This window comes from Gavia stellata, chromosome 27, assembly GCF_030936135.1.
Source record: "Gavia stellata isolate bGavSte3 chromosome 27, bGavSte3.hap2, whole genome shotgun sequence".
In the NCBI taxonomy this organism is placed as follows: Eukaryota; Metazoa; Chordata; class Aves; order Gaviiformes; family Gaviidae; genus Gavia; species Gavia stellata.
This window is the reverse complement of record NC_082620.1, coordinates 6,445,610-6,468,845: the sequence shown is the minus strand read 5'-3', so window position 1 is coordinate 6,468,845 and position 23,236 is coordinate 6,445,610. Positions and strand designations below refer to the sequence as shown.

General features: G+C 48.3%; 1 protein-coding gene across 1 annotated transcript in view; it reads left to right on the top strand.

Moving 5' to 3' along the window:
- ACAP3 (ArfGAP with coiled-coil, ankyrin repeat and PH domains 3) overlaps positions 1 to 23,236 on the top strand; it is a 93,359-nt gene that overhangs the window by 37,792 nt on the left and 32,331 nt on the right. Inside the window, exons 2-4 of the mRNA XM_059829863.1 lie at positions 7,224 to 7,281; positions 11,081 to 11,200; positions 11,713 to 11,766. Coding sequence (XP_059685846.1) covers positions 7,224 to 7,281; positions 11,081 to 11,200; positions 11,713 to 11,766 — 232 coding nt within the window. The remainder of the gene's footprint in view (positions 1 to 7,223; positions 7,282 to 11,080; positions 11,201 to 11,712; positions 11,767 to 23,236) is intronic.

Here is a 23,236-nt window from a genome sequence, read left to right as displayed (position 1 = left end):
TGGGCTCTGGAACTGCTTCAGTGAGCAGAATAAGGACATTTTTAACCCCAAAAGCCCAGGGATGGACTTAGGCATGCTGTGCCCTTGAAAGACAGGAAATCAGGTGTTAAAGAATCTGATATAATCTCTTTTCCCAAGCTTTCTACCTCTTTGGAGCAAATGTGCTGGGCCTGTCCTGGCTGTATGAAGAAGGGCCTGTCAAGAAGGATCTCAGTGAAATGCTGCTTTACAGAATCACAGAATCACTAAGGTTGAAAAAGACCTGTAAGACCATCAAGTCCAACCACCAACCCAACCCCACCATGCCCACTAAACCATGTCCCGCAGTGCCACGGCCACACGTTCCCTGAACCCCTCCAGTGATGGTGACTCCACCACCTCCCTGGGCAGCCTCTTCCAGTGCTTCACCGCTCTCTCAGGAAAGACATTTTTCCTAATATCCAGCCTGAACCTCCCCTGGCGCAACTTGAGGCCATTTCCTCTTGTTCTGTCACTCGTCACTTGGGAGAAGAGACCAACACCCCCCTCCCCACAACCCCCTTTCAGGCAGTTGTAGAGAGCGATGAGGTCTCCCCTCAGCCCCCTCTTCCCCAGACTGAACAACCCCAGTTCCCTCAGCCGCTCCTCATCGGACTTGTGCTCCAGACCCCTCACCAGCTCCGTCGCCCTTCTCTGGACACGCTCCAGCACCTCAATGTCCTTCTTGTAGTGAGGGGCCCAAAACTGAACACAGCATTCGAGGTGTGGCCTCACCAGCACCCAGTACAGGGGCACAATCACCTCCCTACTCCTGCTGCCCACACCATTTCTGATACAGGCCAGGATGGCGTTGGCCTTCTTGGCCACCTGGGCACACTGCTGGCTCACATTCAGCCGGCTGTTGACCAGCACCCCCAGGTCCTTTTCCTCTGGGCAGCTTTCCAGCCACTCATCCCCAAGCCTGTAGCGTTGCATGGGGTTGTTGTGGCCGAAGCGCAGGGCCCGGCACTTGGCCGTTTAGCTCGTTACCAGCTCGGTTGCAATGTGCTGGAATAGCACAGATCACAATGAAGTTCGCTGGCATTCCTGCACATCATTCTGGGGAGGGACAGCGGTGAGTCTGTGAGGAAGGGAGTCAGCACCCGTAATTCTAGGGTTTGCTCCCTGGTTTCTCCCTTGACGTGGCAGGCCCTGCCGTGACATCGTTTGGTCCGGGAGGAGGAGAAGGCGGGGAAAAGGGGGGAACTTGAACTGCTTCTGTTTTTGCACACTGCTGCCCTGCTCCAACCTTCTCCCAGCCCTTAGAGAATCATACAGAGATCATAGAGAACTTACATTGCTTTCCAAGAAGCAAAGGGCCAGGGCTGCAGAAAGAAAAATCCCTGGCCAACAAGACCAGGTGCGGGTATGGGAAAGGTATGGGAAAAGGTATGGTAAAAGACGCTGCAGGGTGGGAGTTAGGCACTCAATTGAGGACTGAGGTCCTTTTGTCTTCCCCTTACAGCTTATCCAAGGTGAATGCATGGCTGCACTACCCCTAACCACATCTCAGCCCCATAATTCATCTCCCCAGGGACTTCAGTCAGATATAAAAGCATCATGTCACCGGGAAGGATGGATAAATGTTCACCTTTGCTTCCTGTAATGAAGCTGGAACTCCATTACAGTCCTGGAACTGAACAGGTCCCTGAGATCACTGTCCTTGAAATCAAACACTTGGAACCTTTTGTATCAAGTCCATACACCAAATACAAAGCTCAAGTTTCACGCTCTCCTAGCCATGGTCAGTTGTATTCATACCTTAGTGGATACCAGACCCAAAATGTTTTCCTCCTCCACACAGAGTCCAAATATATCAACTCCTTTTCTTAAGGTATGGTAAAAATGGGGAGTAAATTATAGATGCTCTCTCCACCTTCAGGCAGGAAATATGCTGCGAGAGCGCCTTGCCTCACTAGCCTCTAGCTGATGTCTGCAGAGTAAACAATGGCTGCTGTTGCTTTCCTGAAAAAACCCCAAACCCCAGAAATCCCAGCTCTCTTTTTTCAGCTGGTTATTATGTCCAGCTATCCAGAAGCATGAAGAAACCAAGTCGAAAAATTGAATCTGGCAGTAAGAGTGCGATGCATGAAGGCACACGACTTCCAAACCCAGAGAACAAAAATAGCTGCAAGAGAAAAAATTTGCCTGAAAGCAGCTCCTTAATTATTCCATTTCTTTCAAAAGCTTTGCCCCTGGCACCGCCAGACTGCCATTCATATAGGGCAGCCATATGTGTGGCAGTAAAGCTTAAGCACTGCATTAGTAGAGAGAAAGAAGCTTCTTTTTTGGCTGCGTTTTCAAAGAGCTGGTAGCAGATCGATTGTGGCCAGAGCCCTGGGCAAAAGGGAGTCTGTGCTTTCATAATGAGTCACCAGAATTTCATTTTCAGTCCGTCTGATGTGAGAGTGAAGGAGTTTAGACTTCTGCTTGGATTCTAGAGGCTGCTCCCAGAGGGCTGCTGAGGGAAGAGGTTGGAAGAAGCGTTGGAGGAAAGCAAAGAAAGGACTACCTCGCACTTACTTTTTCAGTCTGCTGGAGAAAGTTCCTGGGCTGCTGTTGCTATGGCACAGAAGACTGAAATCTTCATGATGGTGCTTTCTGCCGCTGCTGCAGAAAGGCAAAGTCATTTCGCTGTGCTGACACTGCAGTAACCAGCAGCCCGGTGAACCTGTGTTTCGGGACACTGACAGAACACCCAGTCTTCTAGAAGCCACCCATTCCCTTCTGTGGTGTCTAAGTCTGTATATCTTTCTCCAACACTTGCAAGCTGACACTTTTGAAGCTTATGAGGAACACTGAGAATATTGCAAAGCTTTGAAATGCTTTTGTGGGTGTTGTTTGCGCTGAAGATGGCCGTACTGACATCTGAGTTTTCTCTAATTAGGGAGCAGATATTTGGTTGCATATCTTTCTCTGGAATTAAGTCAATAGCAATTGTATGCAACCTGCCTGTTGGTTGAGATGTTGTTCAGAGGAACACTGCAGCAGGACTGAAAAGTAAAGAAATTCCTAAACACTAATAAGCAATCAAATGTAATTTGCAAGCCAATGAAAAGACCACTATTAAATACACCTGCTAAAATAGCCTTTTCTGAACTGTCAAAGGGACTTCACAGTAAGATCTGGTTCTTTAACTTTTCTTTGGGCAAGTCCCTTGCTGCCCAGCGGCATGGGCCCCAGATGTACACAGAGCAATCAGGAAGAAGAAGAAGAGAGGGATGCCAGGTCAGGATAGCGCTGCGACACAGTAAGGGAATAGAGTATGACACTTCTGTTGCACCGAAGCAGAGGCCCTCGTTCTCTAATGGCATCAATCTGTGGTCTAACCCTTCTGTTAGAGTTTGCAACATCCCTTTTGGTTGTATGGCTTGAGTGAGCAGTCAGGAAAACATGAAATGCAACGGGTCTTTCTCTAGTAGGTGCTGGGCTAGTAGGACCTAAGCCACCATCTATCAGCAGCATTGCAGCTTCATGTTATAGCAGTCCCTGAGTCAGGCCGGAGCTTGGAAAGACAGTGGTGGTGATGCTCAGCTGGACGTGGATCTGTGTTAGTAATTTTCTTATGGCATTTCCTTTTCCGAGTGCCTGTGGTGGGAGAGAGAGGTATTTGTAGAAAGCAAAGGCTAGCATTACAGTGTCATCCCAAGGCAGAGCTTGTGCTTAAAAAACAAAAGTGGAAAAAAAGAAATAGATGCACTATACTTGGTGTTTCTGCTGTTATCACAGAAAATTGTACTTGCTTGTAAAGCTGCAGCGACCGGTTCCCTCCCTTTGCATAAGGCAAACTGAGAGCCCTGCAACTGCAGCAAAGTCAGGCTTTGGGACTCTGCACGGAAGTATTCCTTGCCGGGGAGTTGTTTCAGTGAATTCCTACACAAATATGACCTACATACAAAGACTTGCTCCCACCATGGTGGGTGCAGATTTAGTCTCTAGCGATCCGCAGTTTTGAGGAACTGCTGATGAAAAAGGCTGTTTTGAACATGCGCAGTTTCTTGCTGTCATGCCTGCTCTGTCCTGGTTTCTTCCCAGCTTCCGTAGAGATGCAGGAGAAGACCAGGGATCAGGTACGCTCCTGAGCAGCCATGCTATATGACTGCAACTTTAGAGACCCCATGGCTTGCTCCGTTCAGAAGCAGAGTGCTCGGCTGCCCTCCTGTTCTGCTTGCTTGGGGTGACCCTAGATGGAGGGTGTCTGTGAAATCTGTGTCTGAAGTTTTGGCCTCACCATCTTTTACACTGGTCGTCATGGCAGGGAAAGGGCTGTCTAGTTATCAAGGGCTTAGGAAGAGAGAAGTGATGTGTGGGCAAGGGAAGGAGTAACAAATATGCTTCATTTAAAGTCCTCAGCAGGTAGCAAACTTTTTGTGAGTATGTATTTCTCCTTGCGTGGCGGGAAGTAGAGGACCCAATTCACAGAATCACAGAATCACTAAGGTTGGAAAAGACCTGTAAGATCACCAAGTCCAACCACCAACCCAACCCCACCATGCCCACTAAACCATGTCCCGCAGTGCCACGGCCACACGTTCCTTGAACCCCTCCAGGGACGGTGACTCCACCACCTCCCTGGGCAGCCTCTTCCAGTGCTTCACCACTCTCTCAGGAAAGACATTTTTCCTAATATCCAGCCTGAACCTCCCCTGGCGCAACTTGAGGCCATTTCCTCTTGTTCTATCCCTAGTTACGTGGGAGAAGAGACCAACACCCCCCTCCCCACAACCCCCTTTCAGGCAGTTGGAGAGAGCGATGAGGTCTCCCCTCAGCCCCCTCTTCTCCAGACTGAACACCCCCAGCTCCCTCAGCTGCTCCTCATCAGATTTGTGCTCCAGACCCCTCACCAGCTCCATCGCCCTTCTCTGGACACGCTCCAGCACCTCAATGTCCTTCTTGTAGTGAGGGGCCCGACACTGAACACAGGGTTTGAAGTGTGGCCTCACCAGCACTGAGTACTACTAATTGTAGGCAGTAGTTGTATTTTCTTGCATCCAGTATTTTTGAATGAAAGCAGATTCCAGGCTGTCTTCTATGGTATATAATGATGATTAATAACCTAGCCTGTTTCCTCTGGATTTGATGTTTGGCTTATGTTAAGATGTAGGGAGTATTGTTTGCTGAGATGATATCAAGAGTTCTTGGATGAAGGGCGTAGAGACACATCCTTTCCTCACACAGCACTGGCAGGGTTTTGGTGCTTCTCGCTGATCACAGAGCTGAAGAACATCACAGCTCATTTAGGAACAGCAGACCTACTCCTTTTTCTCCTTCAGGCTCACTTGTTAAAAGAAACCAGATGAGGAAAGGGCAGCAGTGGAGTCACAAGTGGCCTGTAAATGGCCAGGATCCCCCTTCTGCCCTCCCTGGCTGGGAGCAGCATGGTCAAACCACAGGCTAGAAGGAATTTTTAATGGAAAGGGACGTTGATGGAGGAGACACTCCTCTGCTTGTAAGTAATATCATCTGGGAACTAGAGAGCAGTGGAAGGGGAGGACAGGAGTCTCTGAAGGAAAGTTACAGCTATTACATCATGATTCTTGAATATGCAGCCAATTTAGATTTAACAAGACGGTTATGAGACCCAGAGTCCTTGAGGCCAATACTGTGTGAGGACAGACTCTCTCCTCTTTGCTCCACCCGGATTACCCAGGACTATAGCAAATGTGGGCTGTCTCATAGCTTACAGTTGGGGACTGCACTCACCTGCGTAAGGTATTATACATATTTCCCATTGAAGAATGCTTAGAATAGATGTTACTGAGTGTGCAGTGCTCCTTTGGTTATGTGTAGTCTTTGTAAGGTACATACAAATACTGTGCTGTTGGCCTGAACCCTTCCTCAGCTTGGCAGAAATTTAGATTTAGACCCCAGCTTTGTGAGCTTTTGGGCTTTCTTCTTAAATTTATCCTTCCTTCTCTTAGAAGCACGAAGAAGTCAGTGACTATCGTCATCATTCACTAATTCACTGAAGACGCCAAGAGCCACAGAGGCACGGAGTTACTACATACTCTAATGGTTCCTTCAGGACTTCTGGTGTTCCCTTTGGTTTGTGGGTGTCCTCTGCTTTTGCTGAGATAGCAGCATTGATTCATGTGGCTCTTAAGTCACATCTCTCCCCTACTGTTCTTTCAGCTGGCACATGTTCAGTGCTGGATTTTTTCAAGCCTGAGTGTAATATTTCAGGAACCAACCTTTTAAATTACAAGCCCACAAACTTAAGAAGCTCCTTGCATGAATTGGATTGCATATCCTTGGTGTGTAAGGGTGGTGTGAGGCTTACCACATTTCCAGGTGTGTGGTTAAAGAAACAACCGTCCAAGTATAGACATCATATAGCAGTGAGCAGCTCTGCAAGGGAACGCTCTCAGGTTTACAGTGCTTACTGTTGGACTCTGGCCTCAAAAAAGTCATTTCATACCACATGCCTCAGTCTGGGAATGCCTCTTGCAAATGGCTGATGTCATGTTAATATTTCACTTTGGGAGGGAGGCCTGCTGACCTTTGCAGCTGGAGTCTAATAGCCTCTTACTGTCACATCTGTCCAGTGACGTGGAAAGAAAACAGATCCGATAATCGTGGAGCAGATTCATCCATATGCAAACAAAGCCCCACGTGTGTGAAAGAGACTTATGGTGTTCAACTACAAAAGGACCACGATGTGTTTCTGCTTGAGTGATGGTTCCTAAGGTTCAAAGGACATAATTCGCCATGTGGCTGCACTTCAGGCACACTTATAGCCTAGAAAATTGGTTTTGGTGGTACTGAAGCAAGCAATTTCTGCCTGATGTGAACGGATGGCTAAGGTGTAGCAATGGCTATTTCTGTGTCACTTAGCATTACTACCAGTTAACAACAGTGCCTGCGGAATCAGAACAAGGCCACTGAGTGAGTTTGCTGTGTCTGAGTACCACAGCACACCTGAATTTCTCCATGACACTGACAGACGATAGCGTAATCTCCATCTCTTTTTCCAGCCCTGTGGAATTCATTCCTGATGAGGTGTGATCCTTCTCCCGAGTCAGTCAGTCCTGTGTTTACATAGCAGCAGGAAACTCCAAAGTGGGAAGTGTGAATCCCTCCTCCTGTCCACCACCAGCACACATACCTCAGTCCCTCTGATCTTCACTCATCTGGGACTTCCTGGCTTCTTTCCCAATCATCGTAAGCAATCAATTAATTATTTCTTTTTGCTGTTGTCATTGCAGGGCAACCATTGATGAAGTGGAAACAGATGTGGTGGAGATAGAGGCAAAGCTTGACAAGGTAAGATGGGGCAGCTTAGCGCATTGGTTTGAAGAGGGACTGATGAGTTCCTGCGTAGGAATACGGCCCCACCAGTCTCCTCTAAAAAGTGAGTCAGTCTCAGGCTGTCAGGAAACATGCATAATACGCTGGGCTTGTCAACAGGACCATGTCTCCCTCTTCTGACAGGTACCTGTCAAGGCTCCTTTGTGACTGCCAAAGGAGTTAGGACAAGAGGGCCAGACTTGGGCTCCTAATGCTGAATGATGGCCTTCTTGTTCTGGTCCTGGATCTCAGGGGACTGACATTGCTTCTCCTGCTGGGGCAAGTTATTTCGGTGATGTTTCCCCTCTCCACCATCTTGCTTGTGATATTGAGCTGTGTGGGGTAGGAGCCGTTACGTGTCCACACAGCACGGGCACCGCTGTGTCAGCTCAAGGGTGTAAGGAGGCGCCTGCAGGTAAACAAGGGCCAGATTCAGGCTGATGATGGTGGTTGCTGTCTGACGTTCAGCCAGGCTATGCACCACAGCTGTAATCTGAGACTGGAAATATCCTCTCAGGGACCAGTTTGGCCATCTTGCATTTATGCTGGTGATTCTTTACATCCGGTTGGTAGCTTGGATCTAAGTCAGAGGCTTTATGATGGAAAGCGGCTTTTCCACCCCCACGCCTCCTGATGTCTGAGACATCAGCCAAGTTGTTTCTAAACGAGAACAGAAAGGAATGAAGAAGAGGAGGCAGAAGAGCTGTTGGCTTTTTATCTGCGAGATTTCCCAAAGCTAGCAAGGGATAAAACTCCTGCGTCTGATGGAGAAATGGGCTTTATTGAAAGCCCTAGGCAAAGCTGTGTCCTATAAAACCTATTTACTAATCAAGCTGCTTGAAATGGTTATCTGCACAAGCTAACTAGTCTCACTGGTGAAAGCTGCAAAGGGATTTAGGTTTTCTGTTTTCCTCTATGGAAGAGGGTCAGGCTCTAAAGACAGCATGGGGCAGAACTTGCTTCCAGCACTACCGCTGTCAGTGCCCCCTGTAGTTAGATGACTTGGTATGCCAGGAACAGTCCTGGAGCCAGCAGGATGGGCTGGAAGTATAAGAGCTGTTCAGGGCTCTCAGCTTTTTATTGTTCAGTGCTTTGTTGCAAATTGCTTTGAGCTCCTTCGGGTGAGGACTGCATTAAAACAATAGTCTCGTGCAATTTTGGTCTTCCCCTGACAGCAGTTATGGGGTGATACTCTGGCAGTGCGAAGTGGGCGGACGTGTCATTCTGTCTGCATGCATCATTGCCCCTCTCTGCTGCAGAGATGAGTGGTCATGCAAAGTGCTGGCTCAGGCACTGTCAGCAACAGGCTTATCGGGTCTGGGTCCAGGGCAAGTGAGGCTGGAGTTTGCGTCTGGAGAGCCACTGAAGTTCAACGTAGTTTCTCTGAGGGTAACTTTGGACAAGATTCCGTCACCTCCATTCCTAATTAATCAGCCTTGGATGGCCCCGCTCCTCTCCTGTGTACCAGCTGGGTGGATGCCCAGGGCAGCCTTTCTAGGGCTTGGTGTAAATGTTGTTCGGTGGTACCCAAATAGCTGGCCTGACTAGTTCTTTAAGAGCAGCAAGCTGGCAAGGACTGGCTCTGTTTCTCTGCCTTTTACTGTGCCCCTGAGCACTTAGTTTAGAAGTGATTAGCCTTTTAACACCTGTTTAAAATGGAGGTAAAGCGCAGTGTAAATGATTCATCCAAGGGAACACCAGAGATTTGGGCTGTTTTCTTCATTCTGTCCTGTGCTCCATCTGCAAAGCCATCATTGCTCCCCTTGGGAGTGGGCTTGTGCTGAATGGCCTTCAGCTACTAGTAACACAGCCTTGGCCACAAGTGTTTGCACAGAGGTATGCTAGAAACCGCCACGTTGCAGAATAGGCTGGATTTCCTTTCCAGAGGATCTGTCCAAACCTCTAGTGTACGTCTGGGCTCCAGATGTGACAGGAACTGCATCTGTTTGCTTTTCCTCTCTGGGCTTGGATGGGATAGAACGAGTCTGCTAGCATCCAATGCTGTTCTGTCAAATTGCATGGACAGGAGAGGATGTGAGTGTGGAAGAGTGAAGACTGTATATACTATGTATACGTAGTATCCACAGACATATATATGTATACACGTGTGACTATATATATATTTATACATTCAGATATACTCATATATATTTTTACAGAACTGCAGACAGAGGCAAGCAAGCTTGTTCTGCAATGCATGCATATAGATTAGACCCCAAAGTCTTGTGGCTGCATAAGTAGAACAAGCACCAAGCCCAAAACCAGCACACCATCCTTCAGTGGGGCTTTGGCATCAAGCCAGACTTGAGAGCTACTCATTCCCAGCCTGTAGGTGAGGCTGGTTGACAGGGAAAGGTTTCTAAAGCCATTTTTCATTAGTAAGATTAATATCCCTAAAAAGCTCCTGGATTTTGAGAATGGAAAACTTCAGTCCCAAGTGTTGTTCGTTATCAGCAGCTGAAGTTTTTCACTTTAGTTAAAAAGCCTAAAACAGTGGTGATTTAAAAAAACAAAAAACAAACGAACAAACAAAAAATAAAAAAATTGTGCTCAGCGGCCAGCCGTTATTGTTGCAAATCTCTTGGGCCTTTGATTTATGGATTTATCTCAAGTTGTTTAACATAACCTTTTACAAGGAGCTTTGGCTGAAAGGAGATAGGCTAATGGCCAGGAATTCTGGCTAAGCTAATGCTCCAGTCTTTACAGCCAGTTCCAGGCATGCTAAGGCAGTTTGCTGTGGCTAGAAAGTCTGGGAATGTTCGCTGCAGCTGTTAAATTATCAAAAGTTAATAAAGGCTGTCTGGAGATGTGTGCCTGTGCTGCAGCAAACTCATTCCAAAGGGAGGAAGCCACCCCATTTTGCTGCAAGTTCCAGGTAACTTCACTGGTAACTTCACTATAAGAAGGCTGGTGATGGGAATCGGAGCATGTGTAGCTTGCTTGAAGTTGTTAACGTTTCTCCGAATGCAGCTCTTTCCAGGTCCATCAGAAAGACTGTACTAAGTCACAGGCGGTTCAGAGATATATGCTGTAATCCCTCACAGTGCACCAGCAAAGTTTCCTTGGGCTGCAGAATTGTGGGAATTGATTCATAGTTACCTACAATCTCCATGGTTTAACCTGCCTGTGAGGGTAGATAGATTTTCACTGGCTGAACACAGCACACAGCAGATGTGGCTTAAGCAGTGCTGGTCAGTAGCTTTAAGGAAAACATGATACAAAACCATTAGGCTGCTGAATGCTGGCTCGCCTTCGTTCCAAGGTGAGAGCAAGACAAGTCTCCACAAGTGTACAGAACAGCCAGCTGAGCTCAGACACTCAACAATCCCAAGGAGCAGCATAGTCCCAGCAGGAAGATTCTAGACAGCTTATCACTGCCACCCAGCACCAAGGAGTCTTACCTCTCCCCACTCAATCTGTGTGATCAGCTTCCTTTTATTGCAGTCCTGATGCCTCAGGATAGAATGAACAGTAGAAACCCACTGGAAAAAATGGGCTGCCCTGATTCATCTGTCCTCAGGGGACAGCCTGGAACTGTTATTCTTAAGTGACAAGTGAAATGTTGACAGCATGACGTACCCTGAGAAGTGCGGTTTGCATCCCTGTTTCTGCCACGTGCGGTAAGGGTTGCTAGCATAGCCACGCCAGGAACGGGAATGGCATCCTGTTCTAACGGTCTTGGGCTGTGGTGTTGGTGCAGATTAAAACCAGCCTGGTTGCACTTCAGTTTGATGTGACCAGCTGCCTCTCCGCTCACACCTCTCTCCTCGTGCAGCTGGTAAAGCTATGCAGTGGGATGATTGAAGCGGGCAAAGCCTACATCACCACGAACAAGCACTTTGTCAGCGGAGTTCGGGACTTGTCGCAGCAGTGCAAGAAGGATGAAATGATTTCGGTAAGTCATCCTGTGGGATGGAGCATGGGACACAGGGAGGGTTGGGGAATGTTAAGCTTCCTGATGCTGTGAATGGACTATATGTCCAAGATGCTTACACTGTTTAAGTAGCCATTTAGTATGAGTTTTTATTTTTGGAGCAATGTAGACATCATCTGATAATGCAATGCTGAAAGGTCAGAGTGAGACTCGTTGTTTGCAGGGAGAACTGGACTTTTAAGAAGTCACAGTGCTGGCAAGGTTGTTGAAATCTAGGTCAGTAAGCATCAGTTATTTAGGAAACGCGGGTAACCCGCCTACACAAGCGCCAACTGACATGTTGATTTCAGCAGTAAACTGGAAAGGACAGGGAGCCTATGGCTTCAGTGTCAGGCATTCCTGAAACGCCTTCTTGCCAAATGGCAGAGTGGCTCTTCAGTGGCGCAGTGAGAGTCTCTCTCAGCCGTTGAACCCCTGGGAATGAAGGGCAGCTGCTTCTATTCACTGCCAGTTCTCGTTACCTTTTTTTGCAGGAGTGCCTCGACAAATTTGGAGACAGTCTGCAGGAAATGATTAACTATCACATGGTAAGATGCCGCTTCCTCTTGTCTTTTTGTGTGCTGATGGCAACCTCTTTCTCAAGGCGCTGATTAACGGTCTCCTGTGCCTGGTTTACTTGACACTGCACAAAGGTGGGGTCCGCGAAGGGAGTGTCTTTCAGGTTCCAGTCTGTGCACATTGCGTCGCCAAGAGAGCAGCAAAGTACTGGGAGTTATTGTTGCCTCTTGCAACAATACTGAATTGGATGAGCTGTGAGTCTGTGTACTCAGAGTGGTCAGTCCTGGTGCATCATGTATGCCAGGAAATGGGATTTCCACAGGCTTGCAGAGGAGGTACCACTTAGTGAAAGGGTATGTACTGTGGCATGGGTGCCTTTTGGCTCCTTTCAGATCAGAGATGTATAATGAATACGTAAAAGGGTGGGGTTAGAGACCCCTTCGTCAAAGGAAGAGGAGAGCTCGCAAAGGTCCCGCACTCCATATGCCTTGTTCTTCTTTTTGGATAGCACAGGATTTTGTAGTGAGGACAGACAGGGTTTTGAGAAGCTGTGACAACTCAGGACTCTGGCTGTTAACAGTTTGCACGTATAACCTTGTTGCTGCAGATTTGGAATACACTCTGGAGCTTGACATTCGAATTTGTGACTTTAGGACACCGGCAAGGCTGCGAAGGGATCAAACCGAAAGGACTGCATTGTTCAGTTGATGCTGGGAGCAGACTCAGTGAGTTGTGTGCAGCTCTGCATTTAAGGATAACACAGGACATATTAATGCCATGCTGAGATGAAAGGAGGGAAATGCCCAGACAATGGCTATTCTCCTGAGCTGACTGTATCTCACTAACAGAGCCCAAGGAGTTAGAATCTGCCCTTTCTCCATCCCAAACATCGAGCCATGGCATCTGTAAACCTCGTAGAAGAGGAAGGTGCTTCATGCTTGGTGGCTCCATGCCAGACCCACAATTTTAAGTCTGTAACTCAGTAGGAGCTTAAAGCACAAGTGCTTTAAAGTGAAGGAAGCTTCAGGGTGTCAGCACTGGACTGACCCACTTTTATACCACGATGCCCCTGTCAAAGTACATTAGGCACAATGCTTGCTTTTGGGATGCAAGTTAATCACGTGCAGCTGGAGAAGAAGCTGCATCAAGTCCATTTAATTATTTCATGAAGCAGGTGGGAAGACTGTTTCCTAGTAAAAAATGACAGAGAAAAGAGGTACTGCACACACAGCTCTCCTAGGACTGTTAGTATTGGGGAACAGTCAAACAGCTGCACAGCAATGTTGGTGGTGGGGAGAGAGTGAATAAACCAGTGTAAGCATCAGAGAAAAGGTGTGTTTGTGTCAAAACAGAGAAAGTCAAACTCTGATTTTCTGATGCTGCTCAAATTCCCTCTGAAAATGTAAGGCCTTTTTGCCAAGGAGCATATGAAGCCCTGAGAAGCTACCCCTTCGTTCCCAGGGATCACATCACAGCTGCGCTGGTAGGGGCTGGGCTGAGGAGTGCGTGCAGCCCAGCCATGAGGAAGCAGTCCCAGCCAGAAACCTCTAGCTGCAGAACGCTGTCTGCAAGCTCCGCTACACCAGCTGTGCAGCTTCCCCTGGATCCCTGCTCTCTGCCAAAAGTGGCACTTCTGGGATTGCTCTTGCCTCAGCCAAGTAATAAGCAGAAGGACCCTTCCCAGAGCTGTCAAATCCCCAGCTGATGTGGTATAACCCTTCCCATGCACCCCACCCTGCTCAGCAGGGGTGAGCTCCCCGCTACGTGTGACTCAGGGGTTGTAAAAGGCAGTATTTCCCTACCCCCAGCTGCATGCGCAAGGGGATTTGTGCTTAAATCCTCCCTCTTCCCAACCTTTGGAGAGCACCCTCCTCCCTTGGTGCACAGCAGAGTGAGTCCCTCTCCAGGAAATGGCTTTGGAATGACTTCTGCATATTGAGCCCTCTCCGGCTGTTCAATTAGCTGAGTTATTTTTAGTGCCTTCTGCTGTCTCCTTTGTGTGTGCCTGTGCGTGTGTGTGTATGTGTATCTTGGCTCATCCCTGTCTGAGGATCTCAGCTATGAAACAGTTGTCAGTGCTTACTCTAGGAATGTGGCCAGGACAGTATGTACAACTGGAACAAGTTAAAAAGAAGGGAAAATATCCCCAAAAAATCAGTTGGAAGAGCTTGTTCTATAATTTTATTGCTAAAGCGCGGGGCCTGGAGACGTCCTGATTCTAGTTCAGCAAAATCCAAGCATAAAACCTGCTTGAATGTAGAAGATGAACACGCTGAGCTCCAGAGCATTCCCACCTTCCTTTTAACGCACAAGGAGGAACAAACATCAAAGCAGCCTTAGAGGACAGATGCCAAAAGAGAGAGTTGAGTTCAGAAGAGCTGGAGCCAGTGTCCTTTGCCTTTTTTTGTGCTCTTAGCCACATGCATTTGGGCTAATGCTTTACTCGTGTCAAAGCATGCATCGAAGTTAGAAACCTCCAATACCTTTATGGATTTGGACTATTGTACATTTGTGTCTCAGCTTCCATATCTGCAAAATGCATTTCAAGTGCTTTCCTGTCTCTGAGGGGCTATTGGGAGGACACACAGACTAATGACTAACACAAGCTCTGCTAATTCGTGCCAGGTAAATACCAGGATTGTCAGAAAGCTGAATCAACACCTCAGGTAATGGAATTTTTGCCCAAACTGTAGAAAGGGATGAAACCAAGGAAGGGTAGACAGACAGAGGGAAAAGAAGGCTGGTTTAATACTGAGGTTAAAGGTGCTAGGATTCAAATTCTCTTCAGCCACACAGATTTCTAGGAGATTACACTGATGTAACTGGAAATAGTGTTGGGCCTCTGTCTGATAATGAAATTTGAGTAAGACCTGCTGTGAGGGAGCAGCACTGCTCCCTGGGGAACAGTGCCTGTGGACAATTTCAACCACAGTCAACAGGATACTTAGCGAACAGTGCAGGGAGCAATTCTGCGTTGTCCCTTCCCCATTCAGATCTGTGCTTCTTGCTTTGGCGTGGTGAGAAAAAGCAAAGCCATGAAATTATAAAGCTGTTTGAGCCTTGCAGAACCAAGTGCAGCAGTGCAGAAAGCTCTCACACCTTCTGGGTTAGTCCCCAGTTAGGAGACTGGCTTCCCTCAGGAGCTGCTTTAGTCTAAGCAGTTTCATGACCTCTTCCAGCCAGCGCAGACTAGCCGTACCACAGAGAGAGGCAGTCCTGCCACCCCTCCTGCCTTCTCTCCATTTTTAACTTTTTCCAGCACCCTTGTCCTCCCTCCCTCATGCTGGCTGAGGGGACCACTCAGCTGGAGAGGGCACTGGGCTGTGTCCAGGTTTTTAGCTAGTTAAAGCTATTTCACGATGCAACCACACAAACCCAGCGAACTCTGACTGCAGTGCTAGCTTGTGCTGGCTGAAAAGCTTCATGAAAGTCCATGGTTTCCCTGAACTGTCTGGAGGTGACTGCCTCTCCCCAGTAAGTATTTAAGAAGTTTGGGCTCCTGGCTTTGGCTGGTCGTGTTGACGGCCTCGCATGTCTTGCTTGGGCAGCTCTTTTACTGGGGATGGCTTTGTAGGGGAGACAGGAAAGGTTAGATGGCTCAGACAAACTGATGTAGGTGATGGTGACTGAGTAAGAGATCAAGGAACTAATGTCTCTAGCTGGTTGTGTTTGATTTGACTAGTGAGCTGGAGAATGGCACTGCCCTAGCAGCCCCAGAGGACGTGTTTCTGTACCATGCCAACTGCTTAGCCAGGAGGCTGATTTTGCTTGCTGCTCTAGGGAAAATGGCCTTCCAGCGTCTTGGGCGATTGGCTTCCTAGGACGTTCTGTTCAGAAATGTATGCTTAGTGGCTTGAAAAAGAGCTTCCTGCTGATGTTACGATGCTGACCTCTTGAGGCATCACTGCAGCTGCAGATGACGGTAGCAGCATCAGCAGAAAAGCCAAAGGTCCCGCTGGCTGCCGTCAGCTCGGAGTCAGATTCAAGGCAGGATGCTGTGTGTGTATTTCTCTTGGTGGCTGTACTGTGTCTGGATGAATATTGCATTTTGCTCTAGAGGGCTGTCATTTCCCTCTCCTAACAATCACAGCAGTGTGTAGGTCCACTGAATTCCTGTACTCATCTTTTCTAACAGCAATTCAGTGGTCTGATTCTCAGTTGTTCTAAGGCTACATTACATACCTAAGGGTAAGGGTCCCCAGCCTCAGGCATCCTAGACCCAAAATTTCAGTTCGTGCAGGAGGAAAATACCTGATGAGAAACGACTGTGACTCCTCCCCATGTTCCAAAAGCAAAACGCCCCACCTTTCCCTGTTGACTCTGGGAGTCCTGCAGTTGTCAGTTGTGCTAAGAATTTAAAAGCATCAGCTATTACCTCCAGTACTTGTAAAAGTACAGTGTTTAGGGTAATTGGCTCTTTACCAAACACAAGCAGGGCAGAGGTGTGGGGTCTTAGAGGTGTTTAGTTCTCCATGTACCACTGGACTCAGTGAAACTGAGGCACTTTGCAGTGTTAGCTTGCGCTTCCTACCCCTGAGCGAAAATGAAATCTTACTGCTGAAAAAGTCGTTGTACCCGAGATCCTGAGGGAGTGAGGGGCCTTCCCCTCACTGTGTAAACACTTCAGTATCCCAGAGCACTTCCCTCCAATAAATGTTACGGTCTGTCCCATTATTTGTACTGTTCTGTTCTGTCGCTCCCCTACCTGCCAGGAGCCTTTGTCCCAGCACAGAACGAGCTGACATTCTGCAGAAGCTCACAGAATCACAGAATCACTAAGGTTGGAGAAGACCTGTAAGATCACCAAGTCCAACCATCAACCCAACCCCACCATGCCCACCAAACCACATCCCTGCCCATTCTCTGGCGAGTGCAGCCTTTGCAGCCTGGGGCACAGCTGAACTGTCTGAAGGATGCTTCCATGCGCTGGGTGGAGGTGCATGATCCATGACAGGGAACAAGTTTCCAGCTACCTCTGTGAGACCTCTGAGCAGCGGGTGGCAGAGAGGGATGCCAGAGCCTTGCAGCAACCTTCCTGCACAGCTCGCCAGAGTGAACCATTTCCTTTCACATGAGCCTGAGTGGCATGAACTGGAATTTTGCTCCAGGGCCTGAAGTCTCCCCTGCGACCCCTCCTCCTCACTACATACCACACTGGAGTGAATAAATTTTGACTGTGGCTTGCCAAGCTCTTCTGGACTGGAAATGCTCCTTGCTTGTCTGCAGACAGATGCTGTGCTGACAGCTCCAAAACCTGTGTGTGTGTTTGCTTACCTCCTTCCTTCCTCCTTACCACCCTCCCTAAAACACCGAACAGGTTGAAAGGCACAGCAATCTGCCAGACCATTATATGTGAGAGAACAACCTCTCCCTCTTTTTACAGAATCTGATGAAGGTAATTAAGTACATGAGTGTAACAGGGTATCCCCACAGGTAAAGGAGCATAAAGTTGCCATCAGTTCTAGAGCGGTAGCTGACAATTATGGGCTGTTGGATTTACAGTGTGAGGCTAGGCAACGGTGTTTGGAATTACAGCAGTGCAGAAGCTCACATGTTTTTTTCACCCCATTGCCAACGACTGTTAAAGCCTAGACTTGAACTGGATTTTGTTCCCCCCAAACTTCTGATTAGGTCAGAGTTCCCTGTGCTGCTTTTAGGTGCAGTTCTTTCTAGTGCCGTCAGGTACCTAATCAGCACTTGTGAAGGCAGGATAATCCTCTCCACAGACTTTTAAAGCAGACGCAGCAAGCTATGCTCCGTGCCCACCTCTCGGTGCTGACTAGCTGTCCAGATTAAGAGATGTACAACTTATAGGTAGTTCAAAGCTGTCTGCATCTACTTCCAAGGAACTAGGGAAGGGGAGGCTCCAGGTTATACAAGGGCAAGAGGCAGTGAGTGTGGGGAAGCAGTAATCCCCGGCTCTGTCAAAAGAATGTGAGGCCATTTTCCCACCAGCCTATTGCCCTACACATGCCTTGGAAGGAAATACCAGGATCTGCAGCACAACCTTGTCACATTTACACACCAAGGCTCTTTCCCATGCAGTTCCCTCTGTCTGTGTGACCAGAAAGATAAGAAAAGTGAAAGGATGCAAGTGAAAGCACTGTTGTGATAGGATTACTCTGGCTGAGCCCCTTAAGCGCATCTTCAGCAGCACCAGGTATTTTCCAGCTCAGAAGATGTAACATTAACATTGCCCTCATCAGTACTACTCCAGACAGCGCTGTGTTGAGCTTCATTAAGTCCTAAGCTTTCCTGTCTGCCATAAATCACTGTAGCTACGTCACAGGAATCCTCCAGCAGGAGCAATAGCAGCTTGCAGGGGAGATTTAGCTATGCTGAGCGAGCCAGGAGGCATTTCCTGCTGACAAGAAGAAAAGCCACCCAAGCTGTGATGAGTCAGTGAGGCAGATGGTGGATGTCATGGGTGGAGGGTAGTGGTGGAGTTCAGGGGGAAGGAAGAAGGAAGGGAAAGTGGAGAGTGCTTCCAAGCTGCCTATTCTCTGCAGGGTTGGGTGGACCACCTGCATTTTCTGACAGCACTTGGGAAGGGTCCAGGTCCATCGAGCTACCACAGTAAGGGATATCATTGGTGGATGCAGAATTACCATCTGACAGGGGAGGTGCTTTCTGTCATCTCATGGCTTCACAGTTGGCCGTTGCGTCCTAGTGCAATGACATTACAGTAGTCCAAAAGACTTCAGTGAGCTGCTGCCCTTGAAGTTTGATACCAGTCTAGCAGTTAACTCAAGCTCAGTGCTGCGTTCTGGGTTTCAGAAAGACTAGGTTTTGTCAGTTTCTAGAATATCTTAGGATGTCCGCTTTCTAGTTAGGGGAGAGAAGCAGCTTCAGTAGTATGTAAGGGGCAGGAACAAACGTGCTTTGACCTAAGCACAAACTGGAGCTCTTGAGCTTTTTGTGAGAGAGACTCAACTTCAGCTTGGTTCAGAAGTTAGGCTTAGACTGTATTGTCATCCAACATGTGTAACAGAAGTAATGTTGTCGGCTTGTTTTCCAGAGCACAAATCCTCAAGTGAGCTGTATTACAAAGGCATCACAGACAGAATGCTGTTCATGGGTAGCATTTATCTGGTGGATCATCGCTCAAGAGATGTAGGACCAACTCATATAGCCAGACAGGAATAAAAGTCATTTAAGCATTCCCTGCCAAACAAAGGATGTTTGAATTCTGCCTGGCCTTCCTGCCCCTTAGGTTACTATATTCAGCTGCTAGAAGCTGCAGTGAAAGAGAAGTAAACTGTAGGAATATGAAATCAGGGAAAAATGTACACTATGCTGTCATTGTTGAGTTTTCTTTTGTTATTTGAGCAGCTCCAGTGGTATTGACATGCTCTTTCCAAAGCTCTGTCAGGCACACCCTGACCTCAGCTTGGATAGACATGCCATGGAACAAGAAAGCACCCAGGTCTTGGAAAACCTCTTTGCAACACTGCAGCAGGACAGGTAGTTGAAGAGAAGAGGAAGAGGTGGAGAGGCCAGGGCAGACTGCCAAAGCCACCGCAGTCCTAACGGTGCCGTGTTTCATCAGCACAAGGGGCTTATCGGCAGAACGGGCCGTATTTGGGGAGCAGGGTGTCTGACAGGAAGGCTGACATAAAGATTATGGATGATCACGTTCTGCAGGATGGGGAGGGGGCTCACTTTTGTTCTCCAGAAGACGCTCAGAGATAGCTGCCAGAATCACGTCCGGGTAGCCCTGTAGCTGACCGGCCAGCCCCACCGGCCTGGCTGTGGCTGCCTCCCTCCCTCACAGACACGCTGCAGTGCCCCCAGTTTGGGAGACTGCTGATGGGACAGGGTTCCTGAGAACCGGGTAAAAGGATCAGGCTCTGATTCCCAGGCCACCAGACAACCAACCCTCATTTAAATGCAACATAAACCAGTCCCCAGACTGTTTCTGGGGACGTGGTGAGAACGAGGGCTCCAGGCTGACCATGAGAGAGATAAGTGCAGAGATGTGACTCATCCAGAGCTCATGACTGCTGTGGCTGTGGGGTGGTGGAGCTGGAGAAGGGAGAGCTGCCTTTGTCCGTACGTCAAGCAGCTGCAGAGGAAGCTCCACACCCTCCATCTCATCAGCTGGAGCCAGTTGTTGCATGAGAATGGCTGATTCCCTTAGTGATCTTGATCTCATCTCGGGCTATGGCTCTCAGTGCACTAAAAGACCTTAACGGCCCTGACCAGTTTCACCTGGGGTCTCCACCCTCACCCTCCACCCATGGGCTCAGGAACTCCATTTAAGCTCTGTCCAGGGCCTTCACTCTTAGTTTGAGCTGTGCTGTAGGAGCCCAGGTCTCCAGCTCAGCTAGAGCCATACCCAGCTGTGGACCCTGGTGATCCCAGCTGGGCTGGCTGATTTTTCTGGCTTGATGCTGACCTGCCTTGTCACTGGGGATCTGTTTGGCAGGCTCTGGGCCTGGCTCTGGTATGTGGACTGACTTCCCAGGTTGGCCTCAGACCTGCCTCGTCGCCACGAACTTACCTGACAATCTGGGCTCTTGGTTGAATCTGGCCACCACCTCTGGACCTGACCTGCTTTCTTGGTGTGGTGGGATAGAGCCTTGGCTGCTGAGGCCCCTGCCTGGCCAACAGCTCCTGGTCTAATGGCCTCTGCTGCTCCTTGACAAATTCCCACCACAAATGCCATTGCCTACCTTTAATCTCTACTCATGTGCAGCTGTGATGTCCTACTTCTGAACTTCATGCATGTAAGTGCTGAGAGAAGCAGTCCACAGCCAGGCAATATCACTTCTTTTTAGCTTCTGCTTTGCTTTGGAGCCTGGTGGGATTGCCTCTTCTCTTGTAAGCAGGGAGTCATGTGGGAGTGCTGTAGAATGGCATCCCTTTGGATATCTGATGTCCTGTATCTTGATTTCTTTTTTTTAGGCTTGCAGTTCCAGGAATAACATCCTGTGCCGCTGAACTTGCTTTCATTTCTTGGGGGCATGAAATTCCTAAGCCCCCTGTCAAACACAGGTTTGGATTTATTCCATTTCCTCAGAAGCCCATGCTGGGAAAGTGAAATGTAGGATCTAGCCTTTTGCTGCTGTTGGGTGAGAGCTGTGTTAACTCCCCTCTTTCATGCTGACCCTCCTCAGGCACAGATGTGTGTGAGTCATAGGCTGGACTTCTCATCTCTTGGTGGAAGCTAAGCGAGAGGGTGGGGTGGTATTTGGTCTGGAAGATCTTAAAACAAATGATTTGTTCCAAGTATGTCTGGGAAAGAAGAAAAAGCCAAGGGATGATTTTATATTTGAAACTCTAGCTCTTAAAACTCTATTTATTTTGCATTGAAAATTGAATGGAGGACCCACTTGAAAATATTCCCCTGGTGATCTTGCCTGGCAAAATTAATGAAGCAGCAATAAATGTAATAATGGTATCATAGGATGCTTCTCAGCAGAGATGCTGTTGGCAGGAAAGGCATATTCATTACCTGTATACCCTCACAACCCACTTGGCAATCCCTGCCCCAGACTTGCACTGTATGAGGTGGTGCAGACCAGAAGGAAGGGCACGATTACAGTGGTGTGGGGCTCAGTGCATGAATAACAGGAGCAGTGGAGAGGAGTATTGACAGAGCAGGACATGGATATATGTGGGCTGTCTTCCTTGTGTGTGCAGTTCTTCTGTTCTGACACACATATATTTAAATTAAAATTCCACGTAGAAATGTCCCTGTACCACAGGCATAGGAATACTGCTTATGTGATCACCATGAGTTCAATTCCCTCCCAGTAAACAGCTTTGTAAAGAGCAGTTTTATGAGCTCTGATTTTTAAACCTGGACTGAATCCTTCCTTAGTTGTTCTTCCTAGGCAGCCTGAGCAAGCCCACGCTGTGGCAGGAGAAGAGCATTGCACAGAGGTCTGGAAGCGCCGTGCTGGGAGACTGCCTCCCTGCTACAGGCAGAGACCTTCTCTAAATGCTTCGCTTGTGCCGTTCAAAGCATCTCTCCTTTTTCCAGCCAGACACTGGTGTGCGGAGCCTTTCTAACTACACAGAAGGGCAAGGGCGGTATCCTACTTCCAGAGTGATCTGCCTGGCCTGGGGCCTTGCTTGGTTTGTCCTGCGTACTGAGTGCTCAGCAGATTTTTGCTTGCTTCCTTCCATGCGGTACCCTAGGGCACCAGCTAGGAGCTGATTTTTCCTGGCAGGAATGGTAAAGTGGATGTAGGTGCTCCACACTAGCACTGCCTAGTGCGGTATCTGCTTGCTGTCACGCAACAGGGAACAGCCTGCATTTCTGTGAAGCCCTTCAATCGCACTACATCCCCATCGTGTAGCCCAGACTTGCTATTCATCAAGCTGAGGAAGCCCTGTTCCTTAGCTGTGTGGTTTGATTTTTAGGTACCCTGGAATCCATTCTTCCCTGGAAATGTGCCAGGGTACTTGTCCACAGTCCTGAGTATGGCATAATAGTGTCCCTTCCTTTCTGTGATCCTAAGCAAAAGTGTCATCCTGGTGGAAACCAATGATGGAAACTTTGCAGATGTAGGTGCAGGTAGGAACCAGATGGCTTTCTCGCTGCCTGTCTATCCCTGTGTGGTGTCATCAGTGGAGGGAAGCATTGTCAAAGCCCAAACATGACTTGGGGAAGCTGCTCCATGGGAAAAGTTGCAGGCCAATATCTCTTGGAGTGCCGTTGGAGGGAGTGAATGGATGCCAAGAGCAGTAAATAATTTACATTGGTAAAAACACAAATCTGGGTGGTCTTGGGGTTTTCTTTCTTCCCCCTTGCTTTGCATCTGTTCATATTTAGAGGCAATTCATGGCTGTTTATACTCAGCTAGTCCTGGCATGTTTCTTGCTTTGTCCTTGGCTGCAGCAATGCACATAATGAATGTGTTTGAGGCTCTGCAGCCAGTGCTGCTGCTTCTACACAGAGTGCTTTGCATTCTGTTTGGAGTAGTACACCTGTGTAGTGTCAAAATTGTGCCTTGCTTATCTCCTGGTGGGAGCTGTCAGGTAGGGAGGGCATCTGTGCCCGTGTGAGTGTGTTGGCACTGGAAGGAAGGGGCAGGAATGAACCGGAGTGGTTTTGCTATAGATTACTGTGGGGCATGAGAAGGTTAAAGCTTGTGACCACCTCAGAGTGTGTCACATGTCGGATCTCTGCAGAGCCTGCCAAGATCTTAGTGTTGTGGATGGAGTACTGCTCAGGCTGGGAGTGCGGATCGTGCTGCAGTGGGGGGAGGTTTTTTAGTTTTCTTCTTGTATCTCACTAGCCTCTATTTTTAATTGGCAATTAATTACATCAGTCTTCCCCAAGTCAAGTCTGTTTTGCCTGTGATGGTACCTGGTGAGTGATCTCCCTGTACTTACCTCAACCCATGAACTTTAATTTATTTTCTTCCTTTGCCTTGCTGAGGAGAGGTGGTGAGAGAGTGGCTTGGTGGGCACCTGGCAGCCAGGCAAGGTTAACCCACCACCTCCTCACAAAACGCTGCTGCTTCAGGTAATGCCAGCTCTTTTGCA